This window comes from Equus asinus, chromosome 13, assembly GCF_041296235.1.
Source record: "Equus asinus isolate D_3611 breed Donkey chromosome 13, EquAss-T2T_v2, whole genome shotgun sequence".
Classification (NCBI taxonomy): Eukaryota; Metazoa; Chordata; class Mammalia; order Perissodactyla; family Equidae; genus Equus; species Equus asinus.
In genome coordinates this window covers 11,660,351-11,682,880 of record NC_091802.1, presented here as the reverse complement: position 1 = coordinate 11,682,880, position 22,530 = coordinate 11,660,351, and the positions used below count along the sequence as shown (strand labels likewise).

At 45.6% G+C, this 22,530-nt stretch overlaps 1 protein-coding gene across 1 annotated transcript; it reads right to left on the bottom strand.

Annotated features, from left to right (window-relative positions):
* Positions 1-107: 107 nt before the first annotated feature.
* Positions 108-14,660, bottom strand: FXR2 (FMR1 autosomal homolog 2). Its single transcript, XM_014861537.3, has 17 exons — positions 14,206-14,660; positions 8,513-8,565; positions 8,063-8,156; positions 7,373-7,444; positions 7,118-7,266; positions 6,766-6,859; positions 5,929-6,045; positions 3,852-4,022; positions 3,573-3,651; positions 3,156-3,265; positions 2,836-2,922; positions 2,322-2,544; positions 1,930-2,127; positions 1,641-1,841; positions 1,421-1,516; positions 1,173-1,273; positions 108-833 (listed from the first exon to the last, which is right to left on the bottom strand). The coding sequence occupies exons 1-17, from the start codon at positions 14,284-14,286 to the stop codon at positions 738-740; spliced, it is 2,022 nt and encodes a 673-aa protein (XP_014717023.1). The 5' UTR covers positions 14,287-14,660; the 3' UTR covers positions 108-737.
* Positions 14,661-22,530: the final 7,870 nt, after the last annotated feature.

Sequence of the window (22,530 nt, the reverse complement as noted above, 5' to 3'; positions counted from 1 at the left end):
CAAATAGACCATCTTTGGAACACCAGAGAAGCCAGGTGTGGACAGGAAACAAGGGCCAGGGGCCAGGGCAGAGCAGTCCTAGAGAAACAGATGGGCCAAACTGGGCACAAGGGAGGCACAGGAACCAGAGTGCCATTTGGGTTTTTTTTATTCTCTTTTTAAATACTGTACAGTGAAAAATAAATACGCCTTCTCATCCACCAGACAAGGTTGGTCCCCCCTCCCCTGGGGGACCTTGTCACCCCCCTTCATATACACCCCTGGTTCTACTCCAAAACCTTCCCCATGCCTCCCACCCACTTATATCCTTACTATCCCCGTCTTCCACAGTGATGAGGCCCCAGAAATGGGGGGTACAGGATGGGAGGAGGGATAGCAGGGGAGCCCCCCTGAACTGTCAAATCTGGGTGGGTCAAGGAGCACCCCGCACCAACAGGTGGAGAATGGGGGTGTTCAGAGAGAGATTGGGGCATTAGAGGATAAAGGCACATCCAGTCTGATGGGGAAGGAGAGAGGCTCCCCTCACCCTGGGGGTAGGGTGGACAAGAGGGAGGGGGGGTATGACCCTGTTACACACCCCTCCACTAGCTCCTGGAGGTTGGGGGGGACCCAAGCTGCTGTGCCACCCCCCACCCCCCTAGATAAGAGCAGCTCCAGCGCAGGTCAGTCGGGCCTGTGAGGGCCATGGTGTTGGGCAGCAAGCGAGACGGAGAAGGGAGGGATGCGGGCTGGAGGTTTTATGAAACCCCATTCACCAAACTACCCAACTCCAGGGGGGCCGAGAGCTCCCCATTCTCTGAGGGGCCCTTAGGAAGCTTGCTGACAGAGTCACCCTGAGAGGAAAGTGGGAAAGAAAAGGAAGAGGAAGGAAAAGAAAGCAGTCAGTAGAAATTCAGGTAATGACATTCCCTACCACCCGAGCCCTCCTGGCATGTGGTGACCTTAGGGTTGGTCCCCTGATCTCTCTAGTCACTCTTACTGGGATCCAGAAAATATGAACCAAACTTTCCTCTCTTCTATTTAAACTTTCCACTATTCTAAATACAATCTAAACTCCATCAGACATAGCCTCCTCTGCAATTTAGTAAGAGATTTCTTTGGGAATTTTCTTGTGCCCCCCACCCCAGAAAAATAAAAAAGGAGGTGGAGTCAACTACGTCTTGCCTGCCTACCTTCTGTCCTGAAAGAGAATCCTCTGAGGGTTTAGTGCGTTCCAGAGGTGGCCGCTGGCGGCTTTGAGACTCTGCTCGGGAGATATAGTCAGCCACAGTCACTGGGGAAGGCAGAGGATCAAGAGTTTCAGAAGGAACCCAGGTGTCCAGCCCCTAGAAATTCACTGAACCCCAATCCTGGTTTTCACAGGTTAGGTGGCATCCATTCTCTCAGCTGAGGAAGGATGCTGCATCCAGTGTTAGCTGACCTGGCTGACGGTCTCCACTGATAGAACCATCAGTCCGGTTACCACGGTTACGACGGCGGCGGCTCCGATTACGACGTTGGGGTCTTGACTCATCCTCTGTGGGGCAGGGAAAAATGAGAGTCATGCATCCAATGTCCTATCCCTTAATTCCTTGCAATATTTAATATTGCTAAATATTAGAGCTGAGTCTAATATTTTAGATACCAGGCACACCCCTTACCCAGGCCATTCTCTGTCATGCTGGGCCCATCAGATTCCAGGCCTCCATCCATGACAGTTCTGTCTTCGTCAGTGCGGCGGCGACGAGAGCGGCGGCGCCTGGCACTTGCTGGGGGGGGTTCCCCAGGCTCTGAATCAGCTGGGGGCTCTGGTTCAGATGTGTCCAGTAGGCTGTAGGGATTACTGTCTGGATCCTTCAGCACTAGTTAGAGAAGAGGAGATGGGAGTCAGGAGTCCTTCATGTTTCCTTTTGGCCCACATTCATGAGCCCAGCTGTCTGGTACGGGTACCTGAGCTAATAGATGACGAGCTGTATCTCGAGGTGGGCCGGGGGGCAGGTGGGGGTCCCCTACCCCGACCCCCAGTAGGCCTCCTCCGGCTTTCTTCCACCCGGGATGGGGCATCCCGGTCACCAGGCCCAGCTCGGTTGGGCTCCTCTCTCTTCTCTGACTCAGTCTCAGAAGCTGTGGATGGGTCTGAGCTGGGGCCTGAAGAACATAATGGGGTTCAATCAGGGTCACTCACCCCACCCCAGGATCCATCACAGCCCCCAAACTGAAGACTACCCCTTCTCACCCACAGATCCCCCAGCCATCACTCTTTCCTCAAGCTTCTACCCAGACCTCTGCCTCTGCCCACAAATCCTATCAGTGCTCGCCTCCCTTTCCCATAGCTGTCTCACCATAGGCAGGACCGCCTGTCCTCCGGCCCCGGCCCCGGCCCCCATAGCTGCCCCCATAGGTTCGTGTGGTGTGGAGGGAGGAGGAGGAGCTCTCATCAGTGGTATATCCAGCCTTGTCACTGCCACCGCTGCCCCGCCCACTCCCAGGAGGGCGAAAGCCCAGCCCAATCTGCCGAAGCTGTTCATCAATTTGCAGCCTCTCCAAGCGAAGCTGCTCCACCTCCTGGTCGGGTAGAAGATGGAGGAAGACAGAGATGGAGGAAGAAGTATAAGAGCAATGAACAGTCTCCTGCTTTCATGCTTCTCCACCCTACATATCTAAATTCTCAGGAACGTAAGGAGACAGACTGGCTAACCAAGGAAAATTCTGAGATCCAACCCCCCAGCCCCAAATTTCCATCCAGGGGCTCTTCTGCTCAGAGACAAACTGGGTACCACAATTCCTAATAAAGTTAGGAGCAGTCTTAATCCCCTTGCTACACCCACATCTCTCCCAGGCTTCCGGCTTGGGTACCTGCAGGTAGGAGAGGTGATATTCCAGCAGAGCCTGAGCATTGCTGATATTCTCTCGGGTGCCAACAAATATAAAGGGAACCATTCCCTGGAAGGCAGAGGGAAGGACAGATGGATCAGGAGAGTCAAATCTAAGTATTAACCCCATCCTGTCTCCTAGGGAAGCCCACCCAAATGGGATCTTTCTGGGCTTTACATCTACTAGGGGGAAACAAAACTTACTGTGCTCCACCCCCTAGAAATCCCAGCCCCCAAAGAATGGCTTTGAGAACAATCCCACAGACTTCTGGAAACCCATCTCTAGGCATAGTTGCCCCATACCTCCTCCCTGGGATTCTTCTTGTCATTATCACCTTCTACTCGAACCCTCACCACACCAGATTTATCCACAATCTCCTGGATCACTTTCCCATTCTTTCCAATCACTTTGCCTGAATGGGTAAAAGAGAAAAATTTTTTTTTTTTAAAGAAAAGAAAGAGTAAAAACAGATGAGCAATCTTTCAGCTTCTCTATATGGATTCTGTTTAATTATTCTCCTGCTTCTAGGTTTCTCATGAGTTTTCAGAGGACAAAATATTACAATCCCTAGATATTTGTTCTTCCTACTACAGACTGTTTTGTTGTGTCCTTGTGAAACTGGAAGTCCAGAGGGAGGTGCTGAGTCCAGATCACTTCAGAGAATCTCACATCTGGCCCTCAAATGTATTCTCTTTTATACGTATACACCCCCAACTCACCAACCAGGTTCCTGGGCACCTGTACAGAGTCCTCAGAAAACTCAAGGTAGCTTCGGGCCTGTCGGCATGCCTCAGGAGTCTAAGAGAAGATTGGGAAATCGTTACTACAACAGAGGACCTGGATTTCAAACAATGATCTTCCTGCCACTCACGGTCTTTGGGAAAATATTGCCACCAAAGTCAGGGAGGGAGGTCAAAATGACTCAGGTTTCCTTTTTCTTTCACCCCTTCTTGCTTCTATCCCCTAAGGGACCTGGATGACAGATATCTTTTGCTGACCTCCCCATAGATGCGGAAAGTGCAGGTCTCTTCACCCAACTCAATGGCAGTCACCCCAGGTACTTTTCGGGCCTGCTGGATGTTGGCACCATGAGTCCCAATTGCCAGTCCCATCAGGTCCTCTCGCACTGTGAACTCCTCTTGGAATGCTGCGGCCAACTGCTTACTTGTCTGAAAGGAAAAGGCACTGTGAGAATCATGTTAGTGGAGTCTCAGAATACCTGTCCCAGGCACCTGACACTTTCCATAGCTTCAATAAGGAAAAAATGTGCAAAAGCAAGCCAGAATGACCTGCTGACCACCAGGACCTGCTGGAGAATTCTGGAACTTTTCATTTGACTCCTACGTTCCAGATACCAATGGCTTGGTGGGGAGAGGAGGTAATATGGGCAAAGTTTGGGCTGGGAGCCACCAAAGATCTGGATTTGGCTCTAACACTATCTGGTTGTGTGATCCTAAACAAAACACATACCCTGTGCCTCTGTTCTATCACCCACTAAATGATTATATCTGACCCACCTCATTCCCAGACTATCAAAAGGATTAAATAAGGTTGGTGTGAAAGGACTTCTCACAAGGTAAATACAAAGGTAAGGAACAATACCTTACCAAATTAATATCAACTCTAAAAATAGAACCCAAAGAGGTGAATAGAAAGCAAAGGATTAAGGAAAGTTATAAAAGGAGCCTATGGAACACCATACTATCACTTCATTTCTCAACCAGTCCTCAGAGGGATCCCTGGGTACAGGGGCAGAAAGACGAGAAAGGTTCTGGAAGAATCAGTCCTAGGTAGGAAGCACCAAATAGGAAATATATCTGAAAGGGGATATTCTCAGATCACAATCCACTACTTCCTACTTCCAAGATAGATGGAGTTGAATTACAGCAAGGATTTACATTAGACAAGAAGAGAAAGGAACTAAGCTGGAAAAAGGAACTAAGTTGGGTGTTCAAAATAACTGAGTTAGGGAGGAAGGGAAGAGGATCTACAATGATTTACAAATGTCTTCTAGAGAACTTTGCCAATGGTCTTATTGCCTAAATTGTCTGCTGGGTACAAGGGTGGTGGTGTATTATTTTTTATCCTTTATACATTGAATATTTCAAAATAATTTTTAAAAAAACAAAATAGGCAAGATTTCTCAAAAACAAAGACATGTCCTTATTCTTAAGACCTTGCACCTATGGTCAACTTAGCTATCTGCTACACTATGCCACACAGATCAATACAGCAAAGTCCTAGCAGAGTTGAATATTCTACCTTTTGTCGCCAGGAAACTTGCTCATTGGGAACTGCAGCAGATACAGTTTGTATCATTGGGGGTAACTGAATTTTTAACTGCAAGTACCCTGAGTAGCATCCTTGGAGAAGTGAAAGATTAACATGATCCAGAATTTGCACAGGCTTAAGACAAAAGCCTCCCAAAAATATCAGTTCACTTGATAAATGGAAATGGATGTTCAAACACAAAAACACACACACCCTACTTGTTTAGGATGGTATAATACCTAAGAAAAGGGAACCTGACCATCGTAAGATGTCAAAAAGACCTTGCAGAAATATTTTAGTCTAACTACCTCATTGTCACAGATGAAGCTCAGTGAAATCAAACGATTGGCCAAAGGTCAATCATTTGACAAAGCAAGACTTAGGATTCCAAGTCTAGTGGTATTGCCAGGGTGCAAATGGTTCTCAGATATATCCTGCAAAGTGAGTTTGTTCCCGGAGGTCACTTGGGGGAGGCTGGTGGAGGTAAGAGCCACACGCTCTTCCACTTTTAGACAGAGCTGCTCTGACTGGTCTGTTTTATGCATTGTACTTTAAATAAAATAAAATATCACTTGATCAAAAGGTCCCATGGCTAAAAAAAAGTTTGAAAACAACTGTACTATATACTATGATGGAGATCTGCCATCTGGAGGAGTCTGGGATAAAATAGCAGACCCAGGTTTAATGGCCCAGAAAGACCTTAGACTTTTTTTCTGTAAACATAAGAGCATGGGTGGAGGATAGAGCAGGAAGGGAGGAGGACAACAATACCATTCAGCAGTAAGAAGTGGAGCCAAAACTTACCTCTAGGTGCTTGGTAGCTTCTTCATTGCGGGACATGAGTAGCAGTTTGGTGCGCAGGCTTCGGAAATGCATATCACCCAGCAGGGATGCCCGCTTCACAGGGGCTTCTGTGGTTGACTGGGAAGAAATCAATGGAAAAGTCATTAAAACTGACTTTCAATACATACTGGGGGAGAGCCAGGGACTAGGAATTAGGATGCCCGAGTCTCTGGAAAAAGATGGGAAGTTAAGAAATGAAGCTAGGGAAGAGGAAAATCATTGTCAGTCTCACAAGGACCTACTACCTAGGTGGCTAAGGAAAGTGGTTTTAGGTAGCAAGGAAGGAGCAAGCACGGGTGAGAACTGTACAGTCTATTTTTCAGAGTCCAAATATGCAAAAGAGGGTCCCCAGCCCAGGCTGAAATATGATGGCCAGGTTAAAAAAAAAATTAAGGTTATACACGAGGAAGACTAAGGGAAGATAGGGCTACCTGGGCCCACAGGAGTCAGGAGCAATAAAGTCCTCTCTAACAAATAAATATAAACATTTTTTGGCTCCTCCCTTTCTGCAAAGGAGTTAAAAGCAGAAAAGGAAAATTTTTTTTCCCCGCTTTTTCTCCCCAAATACCCCCAGTACATAGTTGTATATTTTAGTTACAGGTCCCTCTAGTTGTGGCATGTGGGATGCCACCTCAGCATGGCCTGATCAGCGATGCCATGTCCGCGCCCAGGATTCAAACCAGCGAAACCCTGGGCCGCCGAAGCAGAGCGTGCAAACTTAACCACTCAGCAACAGGGCCGGCCTCTTGGAAAAAATTTTGACAGAGTCTATGTGTAATTCAGGCAGAATAAACTCACCAGAATGAAGAGCTCACTATTTGTGATGTTGAGAAAGATGCAATTTGCTCCCAATGCCTTCTTAAACTCTTTATGGACATTTTCATTGGAGCAGCTGCAGAGAAAGAGAAAAGTGCTTAGAAGGCAGAGAGTAGAGGTAGTCAAAGGCTCAGGGAAGAGAGAGATGGCCCAAGAAAAATAAAAGAGGAAAGAGTGCAGTAAAAGAACAGGGATGAGGAAACAGAGGAACTGGGAGCAAGAAGGGCTCTAGAGGGCCAAAGGGAACAAGAGAGAAGACTGAAACTGGGAGAAATAAGGGCAGAAACAAGGACTGTAAAGAGGGCCCCCCACTCCCGATATCCCTAACACTCACGCCTCTCTTAGATCCTCAGGCACAGCCATAGTAACCTTGAAGAAGCTGCCTTTGGTTGCAAGGGGATTGGGATTAACTGGCCGAAGCCGTTCCAGGGTGACAATCTCATTGTAAGTGGCATCACAGGCGGCATATTCAATGACATAGAACTGGAAGAAAGGAGAAGTTGTGGATGACCTGAGCTTCTATCTCCCACCTTTCCATGACTAAAATATTTGTTTCAGCAGTTCTCCAAAGGCCTTCACCATCACTCACATCTCCCTTCATCATCCGCACCCTGGCCAGCCACCAGCCACAAGGTTCTTGCTCATTGGCTCGAGAATAAACCTGAAGAGAAGTTGAAAATAAAAGAGATATTAAGGACCATCCAAAAACATCAAGAATGGAATAAGCATTAAGACACTTGGGAGGCATCCTAAACCAAGATAAAGAAAACTAGAAGGAGCTGCTAATTAAAAATCAGAGGGCGAGACCGGCCCAGTGGAGTAGTGGTTAAGTTTGCATGCTCCGCTTCAGCAGCCTGGGGTTCGCGGGTTCGGATCCTAGGCATGGACCCACATACTGCTCACCAAACCATACTGTGGTGACGTCCCACATACAAAATAGAGGAAGACTGGCAGAGATGTTAGCTCAGGGCCAGTCTTACACACACACACACACAATCAGAGGGCATTGGATTTTAGATACTGTTATCATAAATGAATAAAAGTGAATCCCCTGAAACTGGGAAGCTCCCCCAGAGTCTGGCTGATCCCCACAGTGAGGGACAGGGAACTGTTGCATTTCACTTTTCCATAGGCTACCTGGCTGATGTGGTAGCTTCGCTTGGGGAGGATGGAGAGCAAACCATCCAGTGAGGAGCCTAGGATACTGGTATCACGGTAAGGGAGAGGCAGAAACCTGGAAAAAGTGACATGTAGAAAGGGTGGACTCCATGGCCCTTACCTCCACCTCATCCCCTTCTGTGATCTCCTTATTATAGTCAGCTGGAGGTGGTAGCCGGACATCCCCAAAAGGAATTTGTCTCTCACTCTGCCAGCTGCAAGGGAAACAGTGATACGAAAGCTGTTCAGGTTAATGTGGTTGCCCATTTCTTCAGGAAGGAGTTATTGCCTCTACTGGGCAATTTCCAACTTCTCTGGTGATAAAGAGGCTAAACCCCAGGCCCTGCTCCATAGTGGTGTCTTCCATCTCTTGTCAGAATCTAAATACTGGGTCCAATCCCCTCCCCATCCCCATTTAGGCCCTTTCCTCTGCTGGGATCCACGTAAGTTGCCCACCCAAACCCCTGGCTCTCTCCCACCTATTACATGCCTCATGAGACTCAGCCGCCCCCTCTTCTCCACTCTCCATTTAGGACCTAGTATGCTGGATTCTCTATTCCCAAGGTCTTACTTGTTTTCAAAGAAGATGGTGACAGAGTCTTCATGGACATCCTTCACAAAGCCCTAGAATAAATTTTAGAACAAAGTGAAAAAAAAAAAAAGACAATTTATCACCACCTCAGCCATCAAGGGAACACAGAGAGACGTTTGGAGGCCTTAAACTAGAGTTTTAGACGGGGGCACAAGCTATCTAAAGATAGGGCCAGAAAAAGCTGCCTTGGGGAAAGAATATGAATGAAGTAGAGTGAAAGGAAACAATATCAGCATGGAAAGAGATGTGACAAAATCCGGAAATAAGATGAGACAGAAACTAAGTAGAAGGGGGAAACATCATCTGCATCAGAACAGCCTGGAAACTGGTGGTCTTCTATGACTCCCACAGGGGCCTCCCTATCTGTCTGCTAGTGTTGTACTGAGCAGCTTGCCAGAGTTCAATTAAAATACCAACAACATTCAGCTAGGCTAAGAATATCCCATGAGACAGTGTGAGGCTGTCCTGGAACACCTAGAGGACATCAGGATCTGCCAAGAGAGAGAAGGGTCAAGCTCCCCAATACAGCTAGAGACCTGAGCAAACTTGGTGCCTTGATGCCTGGGTCCTTCCTAAAAGAATAATCTGAATAATCAGTTCAAAACAATGAACACAGTTTAGAGAAGGAAAAATTAGGACTTGAGAGGTGAGATTTCTGAATGCTAGACTATGACACTGCTAAGAATTTGAAAAGGATAATAAAATTTGTAGAAGACCCCAATCTTGAGATCATGACAAGGGAGAGGAAAAGGAATGACTGAAATGCTGGTCAGCCTCCTATTTTCTGTGTCTTCACTGAGGAAGCCAAAGATCTACGTTCAATCCTATGCTCCCAATTTTTCTACCTTCTCTCCCTATTTTTCACATACTCAAAACTAGGGATTGCTAATTTTGACAAAGTCTAATTTATCAATTTGTTCTTTTATGATCAAGCTTTTGATTTCATATCTAAGAAATCTTTGCCTAATCCAAGGTCACAAAGGTTTTCTCCTATGTCTTCAAGAAGTTTTAGTTTTTATTTTACACTTAGGTCTATGATCCATTTTGAGTTAAATTTTGTATATGGCGTAAGATATGATCAAAGTTCACTTTTTACCTATGGATATACAGTTGTTTGAGTACCATTTGTTGAAAAGACCATCCTTTCTCTACTGAATTGCCTTTTCACTTCTGTCAAAAAATCAGGAAATGAAAATTAATGGACAACGACAGAAAGTATATCTACCAAGGTGGTTGGTGGAGGACTTTTGGTAGTTAAAGTTCATTATCTTGATTGTGGTGATGGTTTGTTATATATACATATGTCAAAATTTAAGAAATTGTACACTTTAAATACGTGTACTTCATTGTAGGTCAATTAAAGCTGTTAGAAAAGAATTAGGGGTTTCAAAGGGCTAATACACAGGAACTATTCCTGAGCTTCGCAGCTAGGGACAAAGCTGAGCTTAGGAGAGAAAACACAAAAAATGCACACGTGTTATTCCCATCTCACAGAATTGGTCAATCATAAACACTTACTATACTGCTGTTTCCTTATGGTGGGAAAATCTAACCATAAATTTCACTTGATACAAGCCATCTTTCTCTTCTTTCGAGACAGGATCTTGTTATGAAGCCTTACTACTTAGAGCCTTACTACTCTCCAAGGCATTAGTGCTCTGGCTACTGCCTGGCCTCTTCCTTACCCATGCTTTAGCTTTCTCTGCCACTCCTTTCCCCAGAAATGTTTTTTCCACTCTTCATTCAGCACCAACAATACCCACTTCTACTATTCTCTCAAGTCTTCTTCTGAGGCACTTCTACTCTTCACTATTTGCTTGAGTCCCTCTTTCCTTTTGGGCTCTTCCCTTAGCTCCTTAAGTGTCCTCCTCCCACAACCACTAATATTGTATCTCTTTCCTCTTCTTTTCCCCCTTTTTAAGGGTCTGTCTGGATTTCTAGAAACAGTCCAACCAGCCTCTTTAGCTGACTTTATCCAATTCTTTATCCAAAATACCTATCTCCAAGCTTTAGAAATAGTTCATCAAGAGAGAGTCAGCTATTTTCAAAACATTTTAAGGATAAAAGGAAGTAGAAGAGAGAGGAGAAGAAGAGGACAATTACTTGCCTGCTTCTTTTGTGAAGAGATTCCCACTCCTAGATATATTCATTCACAAAGGATATGCCTAAGGCTCTAGTCCAATTCTCCTCCAACAGTTAGGGTTAGCCCTCAGGCGGAGGCAGCAATATTACCGCTTTTTCCAGCTACCATGATCCCCAAGGCAGAAATGTAGAGCTCAGAATGGAGTTTTCCCTCACATTACTCAGCAGTTCAACCAAACGCCATTCATTTTTATACTTCCAGGGTCTTGTTCCTTTAAACATTGTCCAAAACAAGCTTTCTCTTCAACTTCATATTCCAATGCAGTCTCTGCTCCTAAATTCTATCCACATCATCCCAGTTTTTTTCCTCCCAAGATACCAGTGTTACAAAGTGAGCTCCTAGTTCTGCTCAGTCCATGCTCATTGGGAAGATAAGCAGGTGAGGGCAAGAGCAGGTGAGTGATTCTAGAAGGCCAACTAGATGCAAAGGATGACTTAATTCAGTGGCCATGGTATATCACGGCTTTGGTTTATAGGACCTAGGACCAGACAGAGGAAGAGACCCCTAGGTTCCTAGGTACTTCACTTTCCTCAAATTAGAAGATATGAAATTAGTCCCCATCTTCAACCTATCTTCTAGTCCTGGGCTCCCAAAAAAAGGAGGGAGTTCTAGGAGAAAAGCAGAAAGGGTCTGGGTAAAAACCACGTGTTGAAGTTGAGATGCCGTATTCCTTAAGAAAGGAATGGGAATTAGGATATCCAGGTAAGGTCTGAAAAGTTGATGACTGCACCCTGGAAAGTGAACAGATATTTCATTTGGGAGAGCATAACTTAAAGAATAAAATACATTACTTCTGACAGAAAAGGAAGAGGTGACTGGATAACAACGAGATAACTTAGATTCCAGATCTGCCATTTGTAGTTCTATTGTAGAAGATCAACAATAGAACCCAATTCGGAGAGAGGTAAAAGGGACCTTCCCAAATTTATAGTTTCAGGAGCAATGTAAACAAACACTCCTTGACCCACACTGAAATCTGCTGAGTCATGAATATTAAATCAGTAGCAAGGTCAGAATGGTTAAGTATCTAAATGGCACTGAAAGTTGAAGAAAGATCAGTTGAATTTAGAGATTTCTTGTTGTTTTTAACTGAGGCAGGGGGCAGAAAATGCTAAAGCAGCCAAAAGACAAAATCCATGTTATGTAGCTTTCAAGCTCAACTCCAAACTCTACTCTCTGATTCAAAGTATCCTGTCCCCAATTCACTCAAGTCTATCATTGCCACAGCCCAGAGGAGAAAAAGGAAAGATGCAGAGAGGGATTTTCTGTTGGACACTCATATGTGGAAAGGAAAACATCTCCCTTCCCAGTTAATTTCAACTGGATACCAATCTTTCCCAGCTGTGCTTGGCTCCCAGGCTTCCTAGAACAAAAGTAAACATCTATCTTGATATCAGACTCAATTTAAGAATCCCTTTTCTTGGAACCCAGAATTTAGGGGTGGGAAGGACCCAGATGAAGGACAAGATGAACAAAATGGGGCTAAAATCATATGAAGAAAGGTATTTCAACAAAGCTAATGCAAGTTTGGGGGAAAAGGGTATAAGAGACAAATGTACTCTATCAGAATCAGAAAGGAATTAGAGATTGCCAAAGCAAACAGAAACGCTATGGAGGCAAGCTAGAAGAAAAAGTCTTATGAGTTAGGAAAGTATGTAGAAAAAAATGACAGAAGAGGATCGGCTGGGAGCGTCTTTCATACACAGAATAAAGTAGTTCCTGAGGGTTACAGTGGAATACAGAAACATTAGGATAAAAAAACAGACTTAAATTGAGGGGATAAGTTAAGATAGACGTGGGTACCCACAAGCACTGAACATAAACCTGGTGAAGGAAGTAAGGCAAAAATGGATATGCATTTAGGGGCTGGCCCCGTGACCGAGTGGTTAAGTTCGAGTGCTCCGCTGCAGGCGGCCCAGTGTTTCGTTAGTTCGAATCCTGGGCACGGACATGGCGCTGCTCATCAGACCACGCTGAGGCAGCGTCCCACATGCCACAACTAGAAGAACCCACAACGAAGAATACACAACTGTGTACCGGGGGGCTTTGGGGAGAAAAAGGAAAAAATCTAATCTTTAAAAAAAAAAAAGATGGATATGCATTTAGAGTGGGTAAAAAATGTCTACACTGAACTTACCAATTGAAGCTGTGGCAGAAACCTTCCACTACAAGTGCAAATATGAGACCCTTTCCAGTTTAGTTTATGACTTCACAAGGAAGAAGTTGGAGAAAGTCATTTCCAAGGGCATGAAGGTGGAAAGGTGTTTTATGGGAGAAAAGGCTTGAAGGGGAAGTGAAGGAAAAGGAGGCTCTTCTCACAGTGATGTTATGAGAAGATATCTCAGCTGTTGCTCCTCAGAGTAAAATGAAAGATTAAGACGGCAATCAAGAAAGTCTCTGCAATAATTTCAGGCATAAAGTCCAAAGAAGTTCAAAATAACAACAGTCACACAAAGAAAAATTCCTGAGAGGCAAGAGGGGTCTCCCTCTGGCTTAATCTAAATGAGAAAAAAGATCCTAGAAAATGGATTCAGAACAGATAAAGAAAGTGGCAGTAAAAGGAATTCCAAGGAACCAAATCCTGGGCGAGGGGGGAGCTGAAGTAAACAAGGATCTTTTAAAGATAGTCCCCTTCTTCAAAAAAAGGCTATCATATTCCCAAATTGGGAGAGTTGGCCAAAAGTCTTCTAGAAGTGGAAATCCTTAAGAAGATAGAGGGACTCCTCATGCAATCCCCTTTTAGAGATCATGAATATGAACGTTACACTCATTTAAAAACTAAATGAATCATCTAAATGTATCTGGGGTCAAAGTGAGATAACAAATATAAACCCATCCCTGGGTAGAATGGTAAACCAGCTAGCCTTGGGATAAAGGGGTGGGGTGAGAGACTTGTGAAAAGATGCCACCCTATGGCTAGGAAGCAACTTGACTGGTACAACCCAGAGCTCCTGAGGTCAAAGATACGAGATGTCATAAATGGATTATGACCGTTTCTCCTTGGGCTGGCAACAGAAATATAAGATGAAAGTGGGGTGAGTCTTCCAGAGCCAGTAGGAAGAGGCCTCTCCCAGGAAGATGAAAGCATCTAATATGGGACGGCCTTCCCAAGGGGGCAATAGGGGAGAATAATGAGAATTCTCCATGTGCTTGGACTGTGGGGAAGACGTGATTAAGGTCTAAGGTATGTCTTACACTAGGAAACAGGAAAAGTCAATAGGAAGCTGGGTAAATAGGGTCTCTCGGGGGTGGGGGGTGGGGGCGCGGTGCATAGATCTAAGCACAATGATGCCCTGATGTTCATTCTCTCTGAGATGGGGGTAAAAGCAGGGAAACACTGGGGCCAAAAACAAGACGAAGGGGGTTAACTTCCAGAGGTCTCCCCAGGAGGGCTGCGGGCGAGAGCCTGGGTCTCAGGTAGCAAGGGTCAGGACTTCGCTCCAGAAGCTCGATCCCGCCCCATTCTTGCCTGCTCTGGCTGGAGGAAGGGGGCTAAAGACGGGTGTCCCCGGTCGGCGCGCCGCCTCACCTTGTAGAAGGCCCCGTTGGAGCCGCGCACCTCGACGGGCAGTCCCGGCTCCACATCCCCCCCAGAGGCCAGGCCGCCCATGGCGCCGCCACCGCCTCCGACTCCCCCGGCGGCGGCTGCAGCAGCGGTCTGAGTACGGGCCGGGCCAGGCCCCCGGCGTCTCCCCGGAGGAGGAGCCGGAGGGGGAGCCGCGGGGGGCGGGAGCCGGGCCGGCCCCACGGCGGCCCTGCCACAGCCAACGAGCAGGGCGCCGGGGCCAGGCCGCTCCCCGTCCGCCGCCGCCGCCTTGGTCTCCGCCACCGTGAGGGAAACGGCCGCCGCCGCCGCTGCCTTCGTCACCTCAGCTTCCGCCTGCCACCGCCCCCGCAGCTGCCTCAGTCCCGGGACCCGCTGCTGCCGCTGCCTCTCCACGGCCTCCGCCTCCCCCTGCCGCCGCCGCCTACTGCGCAGGCGCACCGGGCACCCGCCCGCCGCGCGCGAGGCCCCGAGGCTCACGGCGCAGGCGTCAGGGCTGGCGACCCAGCTCGCGCTCGCCAGCGCATCAGGGTTTCCACACTCCAGTTCACTCTCTCACGCCCTCTTCTGGTCGCTTACTTGCGCTTGCGCAGAACGAGATTGGCGCTCTTTCTTCGCCGCCCCACCACTACACCGCCCCCATCTCTTCCTTTCCCCGCCCCACAACACTGAGAGCTAACCAATCATGGGGAGGGAGGAGCCGAGCTCGCTCAGTCGGATTGGATTTCTGCAGCGCCTGGTCAGGCCACACCCACTTCACCACTGGGAGCTCCCCCAGGCTTAGACAAGTTAGGGATGGGCATGCGCCTAAATGACTGCTTGGTCACTTTCCCCACCTTTGTCTTTCTTGGTGCGCACGCTCCAAAGAAAAAAAAGAGGAGGAGTCGAAAGGCAAAAAAAAAAAAAAAAAAAGTGCCTAGTGCGCAGGCGCTGAGCTTTACTGTCTGCAGGCGCGTATCGTCTCGAGCATCTGTAACTCCTTGCTGTAGGAAATTTGAGTCACGTTTTTGCCTAGAGAAAATTCTGATCATGCATATAATGAAAGGTTAAAAAATAATTTCAAGGCAGTACCGAAAAGCAAATGCAACTTAGATCAGCACAAAGATGTGATATCCAAATGCTGAGGAAATTCAAAACAGGAACAGTTGTTATGGAGTAAGGATAGTAGAGGGCACACTTCGGATTCTTGAACTAAGTAAGAAATTTAGGTAGAAGTGAATAAAATAGCACAGAAATTAGAATCACATGTTTTGCATTTAGTCATTTAGCAAAAATTTATTTAGCCCTCACTGTGTTCCAATCACTGTGCTAAGTGCTAGGGATACAAAAACAAGATGTGGTCCCTGATCTCAAGTAATTTATAATGTAGTGGGGAAGGGGCAGGCAATTAAAAAGTTTAAACAAGTAAATTAAGAAATAACTGCATGGAGTTTGATCGAAGATATGATAGAGAGAAGGACTAGGTATAGAGGAAATTTCAAAGAGACAATAGTCACTGAGTGATCAGGGAAGACTATGTAGAGGAGGTGATGGAAATGAGTAGGAGTTTGCTAGAGGAAAAGTGCAGTAAGAATATTCTTTTCAACTGAAGCTTTATTTATTTATTTATTTTTCCTTTTTCTCCCCAAAGCCCCCTGGTACATAGTTGTGCATTCTTAGTTGTGGGTCCTTCTAGTTGTGGCATGTGGGATGCTGCCTCAGGGTGGTTTGATGAGCAGTGCCATGTCTGCGCCCAGGATTCAAACCAACAAAACACTGGGCCGCCTGCAGTGGAGCTTGCGAACTTAACCACTCGGCCACGGGGCCAGCCCCAGTAAGAATATTCTTGAGAGAATAAGGATAACCATAGTGCAGAGGAGCAGAAAGAGTATGTCCTTTGAGGGCTAGCCCTAGGTGTAGTGGTTAAGTTCAGTGCACTCTGCTTCGGTGGCCTGATTCACAGGTTCAGATCCCGGGTGTGGACCTACACCACTCTTCAGCCATGCTGTGGCAGCGACCCACATACAAAATAGAGGAAGACTGGCACAGATGTTAGCTCAGGGAGAATCTTTCTCAAGCAAAAAGAGGAAGATTAGCAACAGATGTTAGCTCAGGGTGAATCTTCCTCAACAACAATAACAACAAAGTGTAGGTCCTTTTGGGAACTGCAGCTAGTTCAAATAGCATTTGGCTTGAAGTGGGGAGCTGCAGGAAGCTAGACTGTGAAGGACTTGTAATTCAAATTCAAAAGAATGGCTTTTACTTTATCAACAATGGAGAACCATTGAAAGATTTTAAGCAGTAGTATAATGTGATAAGATTTACATTTTACAACTGTGGAGAATAGATTAAAGCGTAACGATGAGACCCGTGAGGAGCCCTTGCAGGTAAGAAAGATGCTGAGGACCTACTTGGGTCAGGGCTATGGGCAACAGAGGTACAAGCTGATTTGCACATGTTAAATCTGCAGTAGAATCAACAACTAGTGATGAGGGGTGGATCGGGTGGGGTCAGGAGCCAGTGAAGAAGCCAGAGGAACACAGGACAACTCTCGGATTTCTACCTTGGGTTACTGAGTGAATGGTGATGCCAGTCATGGGAGAGAGAACACAAGAGACAAAGGTTTGGAGGAGAAGTTGAGGACTTCAGTGATTGCGGTTTTCCTCTTTGAGTTTGAGCATCCACCATCCAGGTGGACATGATCCTTTGTCTTCAACTTCTCTTCTCTTTCAGGTTCCAAGTTAAATATAATTTCTTTAGCCTTCCACTATGCCCACACAAGGATAGGTCCCCCACTTCATACTGCCAAAGCATCCTATATTCCTTTGTGGCACTTATCATGGTTATAATATTAATAATTTATCCATCGTCTTTCTTCTACCATTACACTATAAGCTCTGTGAGGTCAGAGACTGGGTCCCATGTCTGCTTGTCCCCACCATTGTACATCCAGTACCTAGCACAGTTCCTGGAATGGCAAATATTAACTGAATGAAGGAATCAATATCCTGCACACCAGTGGACATACAGGCGTGGGGCCCAGGAGAGGTCTGGGCTAGAGAGGTGCATGTGGGAATCATCAGCATGTTAGTCATAGTTAAAGCTGTACAAGAAAATTAAATCTCTAAAGAAAGGTGTAGACTGAAAAATGAATCGGGTCCATGACGGAACTCTCAAGTACACCAGCATATAAAGGGCTCACAAAAGAAGAGGTGCCTTCAAGGTATAGCCTGAGGTGCCTGAGAAGGAATAGCAATAAGTAGGGTAGTAGAATGGTAAAGAGACCATCAGCAGTGATTCTGATAAGGAGGAGAGAGAGTCAGAGGTATTAAGTGGGGCAGGTTATCAAGAGTGCTGGCTGGGCTGTCAGACTGAAGAGTTTGGGTCTGGATTCTTTTTTTTTTTTTTTTTTTTAAGATTTTTTTATTTTTTTCCCTTTTCTCCCCAAAGCCCCCCGGTACATAGTTGTATATTCTTAGTTGTGGGTCCTTCTAGTTGTGGCATGTGGGACGCCGCCTCAGCGTGGCTTGATGAGCAGTGCCATGTCCGCGTCCAGGATTCGAATCAACGAAACACTGGGCCACCTGCAGTGGAGTGCGCGAACTTAACCACTCAGCCACGGGGCTGGCCCCCTTGGGTCTGGACTCTTAAGCAATAGGAGTGACTGAATTTTCTTTTTTTTTTTAATTTTTAAATTTTTTTAAAGAATTTTTTTCTTTTTTTTGAGAAAGATTAGCCCTGAGCTAACTACTGCCAATCCTCCTCTTTTTGCTGAGGAAGACTGGCCCTGAACTAACATCCATGCCCATCTTCCTCTACTTTATATGTGGGACACCTACCACAGCATGGCTTGCCAAGCGGGGCCATGCCCACACCTGGGATCCAAACCAGCGAACCCCAGGCCGCTGAAGCGAAACGTGTGCACTTAACCGCTGTGCCACCGGGCCAGCCCTGAATTTTCTTTTAGAAATGACACCATCACCAACTTCCGAGCTTCTGGCACCAACAGTCCTCCCAGGCGTGACTTTTCCTCTTCCTCATCTGCTCTAGTCATTGTTCATTCAGGCAAAGGATGGGAGTGGGAAAAGGGAAACAGCATTTCATACAGGAGAATAGCGTGTGCAGACGGTCCGGAGGGAAGGGTACAGTGCATGTAAGGTACTGATAAGTCTAACGTGGTTAGAACCCACTTGGAGAGGAAACATGGTCGGAAGGGTTGGTTTGGGCCAGAGCTTGGAGGGATTAAAACATATTCAGAACCTTGGACTTTCTGTTGAGAGCAGAGGGAGCCATTACAGGATCTTCAGCAGACTTGCCTTTTAGTAAAATTACTCTAGCTGAGTATAAAGGATGTGTGACAGAATGCCCCAGCTTGCCTTAGTACTTCTAAATAGAGAGATTGGGAGGAAGATAGAAGGATGGATAGGTGGATGGTTAGATAGATACTGAAAATGAGGATGAAGTGAAAGTTTACGTATTGAATGTTGAGACTTCCCCCAGACTTCTTCAACCAGCTCTGAGAATACCTACAGCGAGGCTTATATCCTCCACGCAGGAGTTTGGAAGGGTTTTCTCTAGGAAATCTGATCAGACAAGAAAAAAGACCTAACGATACTGAAATCAGAGGCTCCTCACTGAAATAGCTTAGTGGCTCACCCTATAGTACAGTTCACGGTCGACAAGCCTCCCTACCTCCCACAATATACACACACAGTTTCCAATCAGTACTCTAGTGTCCCAAGCTTAAATATAAGTGGACAGCTGAGGATTACTAGACATTTGAGGGAGGCCTCTAAAATGAAAGACAGAACCCAAAACACATAGAGAAAGAAAAAAAATAGCTTAGAAGAAATAAAGACTATGCAAGGAGAAAAACACTTTTCTTCTTTTTTTCTTTTTCTTCTCTTTTGAGGAAGATTAGCCCTGAGCTAACTGCTGCCAATCCTCCTCTTTTCACTGAGGAAGACTGGCCCTGAGCTCACATCCGTGCCCATCTTCCTCTACTTTATATGTGGGGCGCCTACCACGTCATGGCGTGCACTTTAAGTGCTGCGCCACCAGGCCGGCCCCAAGAAAAACATTTTTTTAAAAACTGTCATGAATATCCTCAGAGAAACAAGAAAAGAACCTATATCCATGAAACAAAAATGGAATGTTTAAAAAAATGCAGAGAGCTCTTAGAAATGAAAAACATGAAAGTAGAAATAAAAATTCAATAGAAAGGTTGGAAAATAAAATTAAAGAAATCTCCCAGAGGGGCCGGCCCCGTGGCTGAGTGGTTAAGTTTGTGCATTCTGCTTTGGCGGCCCAGGGTTTCACCGGTTCCAATCCTGGGCACAGACATGGCACTGCTCATCAAGCCATGCTGAGGCAGCATCCCACATGCCACAACTAGAAGGACTCACAACTAAAAATATACAACTATGTACCAGGGGGTTTTGGGGAGAAAAAGGAAAAATAAAATCTTTTAAAAAACAGAAATCTGGGCCTGGCCCCGTGGCCGAGTGGTTAAGTTCGCGCTCTCTGCTGCAGGCGGCCCAGTGTTTCGTCAGTTCGAATCCTGGGCGCGGACATGGCACCGCTCATCAAACCACGCTGAGGCAGCGTCCCACATGCCACAACTAGAAGGACCCACAACTAAGAATATACAACTATGTACTGGGGAGCTTTGTGTAGAAAAAGGAAAAAAATAAAATCTTAAAAAAAAAAAAAACAGAAATCTCCCAGAGGGCCAGCACTCGTGGCCTAGTGATTAAGTTCAGCACATTCCTCTTGGGCGGCCTGGGTTCGTTTCCTGGACGTGGACCTACACCATTCTGTTAGTGGCCATGCTGTACTGGCAGCCCACATACTAAAAAAAAAAAAGGAAAAAAATAGAGGAAGATTGGCACAGATGTTACCTCAGGGCAAATCTTTATCAGCAAAAGAACAAAAGAAGAAAAGAAATCTCCCAGAAAGTAAGGCAAAAAATGAAGAAGATAGGAAAAAGGAAAGAGAATTAAATGACTAGTCCATGGAATTCAACATCTGAATAACAAGTGTTCCAGAAAGAGAAAACAGAGATAATGGACGGGAGGAACTCATCCAGAAAATAACAATCCAAAAATGTTTTCCATAACTGAAGAACATGAGTTTCCAGATTGAGAAGACCCACTGAGACAACACTAAGACAGTTCCATGTAAAATATTAGAATGCTAGGATAAAGAAAAGATCCTAAAAGCTGTGGTTGGGGGAAGAGGGAAGGAAAATAAAAATAGGCTTCATACAAAGGATCCAGAATAAGAATGGTCTCAGGCTTCTTAAAAGCAACACCAGAAGCTTGAAGACAATGGAGAAATGCCTTCAAAATTCTCAGAGTCTGGGCCAGCCCTGTGGCTGAGTGGTTAAGTTCATGCACTCTGCTTCTGCAGCCCAAGGTTTTGAGGGTTCAAATCCTGGGCACGGACAGGGCACCGCTCATCAAGACATGCTGAGGTGGCATCCCATGTGCCACAACTAGAAGGACCCACAACTAAAAATATGCAGCTGTGTACCAGGGGCTTTGGGGAGAAAAATAAAATCTTTAAAAAAAATTTTTTTTCAGAGTAAATTATTTCCAACCTAGTATTCAATACCCAGCCATACTGTCAATTAAGTACAAGAGTAGAACAAAGACATTTTCAGACTTATAAAATCCCAGCAATTTACCTCCCACGCACCCTTTCTCAAGAAGCTCCATCAAGATAAACTGAGAAAGATGAAAACATAGGTTCTAGGAAACAGGCATCAACACAAGAGAGGCAAAGGGAGTCCCCAGGATGGATTTAAAGGGAGATTCCAACGTAAAGAGCAGCCTCTGTGCTGGAAAAGATCTACGGTTCTGGGAGAAAGTCCTTCAAACGAAATAGATCAAATTCCTTATTTGTTTGGCGTCTGTATATCCTTGGAAGAAATTAACACAACTAAGGAGAATTTGGGGATCAATCAGAGTATACAGAAAACTAAGCGGACAAAGAAGAGGCAAGTATTAGTTCCAGGGGAAACAAAAACTATGCGGGAACTAAAAACAATGGAACTATCTACATGACTCAACTGTGAAGATCATTTGCACAACTATAATAATGTAAACACTGAACACAGATCCAACCAGATTCATGATATAATATTGGAAGGAGGGGAGAATGGAAAGTGGGAATGGGATGGTTGGAAAAGAGAGCTAGCTTCTCATCTCCAGCAGTGGGAAGTCAATAGCTAGTGCCTAAAACAGAAACATCAAGAAGTAGCAACATTTGCATGCTATTTTGAGTTTGACATATGAAGGTGAATACAAAACAAAAAATAACACAATTTAAAAACTCAGTTGAAAGTGATTGTCTTTGAAGAGGGTGGGGAGTTGGAAGACTACTGTTTTTTATATAAGCCTTATAGAATTTTTTGACTCTTTAAATAATATAATGTATATCTATGATAAAAAAAAGAACCACCCCATGAAGAGGGGCAGTTACAGAAGGATGCTGGGAGACCAGTTAGGAGGCCGTGGCAATTTTCAAAGAGAGGTGGTAGCGGAAGCGAGGATACAGATGTGGGCAAATTTCAGAGCTACTTTAATTGTTTTCTCTATTCTCCCCTTAAAAAGCCTTCACCCTAAATGCCCTTTCCTCTGTTTTCCCTCCAATGTCCGGAACCTGGGTCCTTATCACCCCACACCAATCAGCCCCAACATCTAACAGAGTCACCTTATAGGAGGCTAATGAAGTGATGAGTGGGCAGGAGGCCAGGGGAGGCTGTAAAACGGAGTGATGCTGGAGTGCAAAGACCTCCTGCGAAAACTGGTGAGATGTGGGCCCAAAGTGAGAGACAACACAAAAAGTGTAAACTCTGAAAAGCAAAGACAAATCAAGATAGGGGCACCATAAATTCTGGAAATACTAAGTTTCCTAGTCTATACCTTTCCTTCTGCATTAATGTTTAAGTTTTATTTATTTATTTTTTGCTGAGGAAGATTAGCCCTGAGCTAACATTTGCTGCCAATCTTCCTCTTTTTTTTTTTGGTTGAGGAATATTAGCCAAGCTAACATCTGTGCCAATATTCCTCCACTTTATATGTGAGCTGATGCCACAGCATGGCTGATGAGTAGGGGTAGGCCCATGCCCAGGATCCAAACCTGTCATCCCAGGTTGCCAAAGTGGAGTACGCTGAACTTAACCACTATGCTATGGCCCCTGAAAGTTTCATTTATTCATTTTTTTTTTAAGTAATACATGGGCATGAAACAAAATTCAGCAGGTCCAAACTGGTATGTGGGAAAAGCAGTTTCCTTCCTTCTGTCCCCTGGCCACCCAATTTCTCT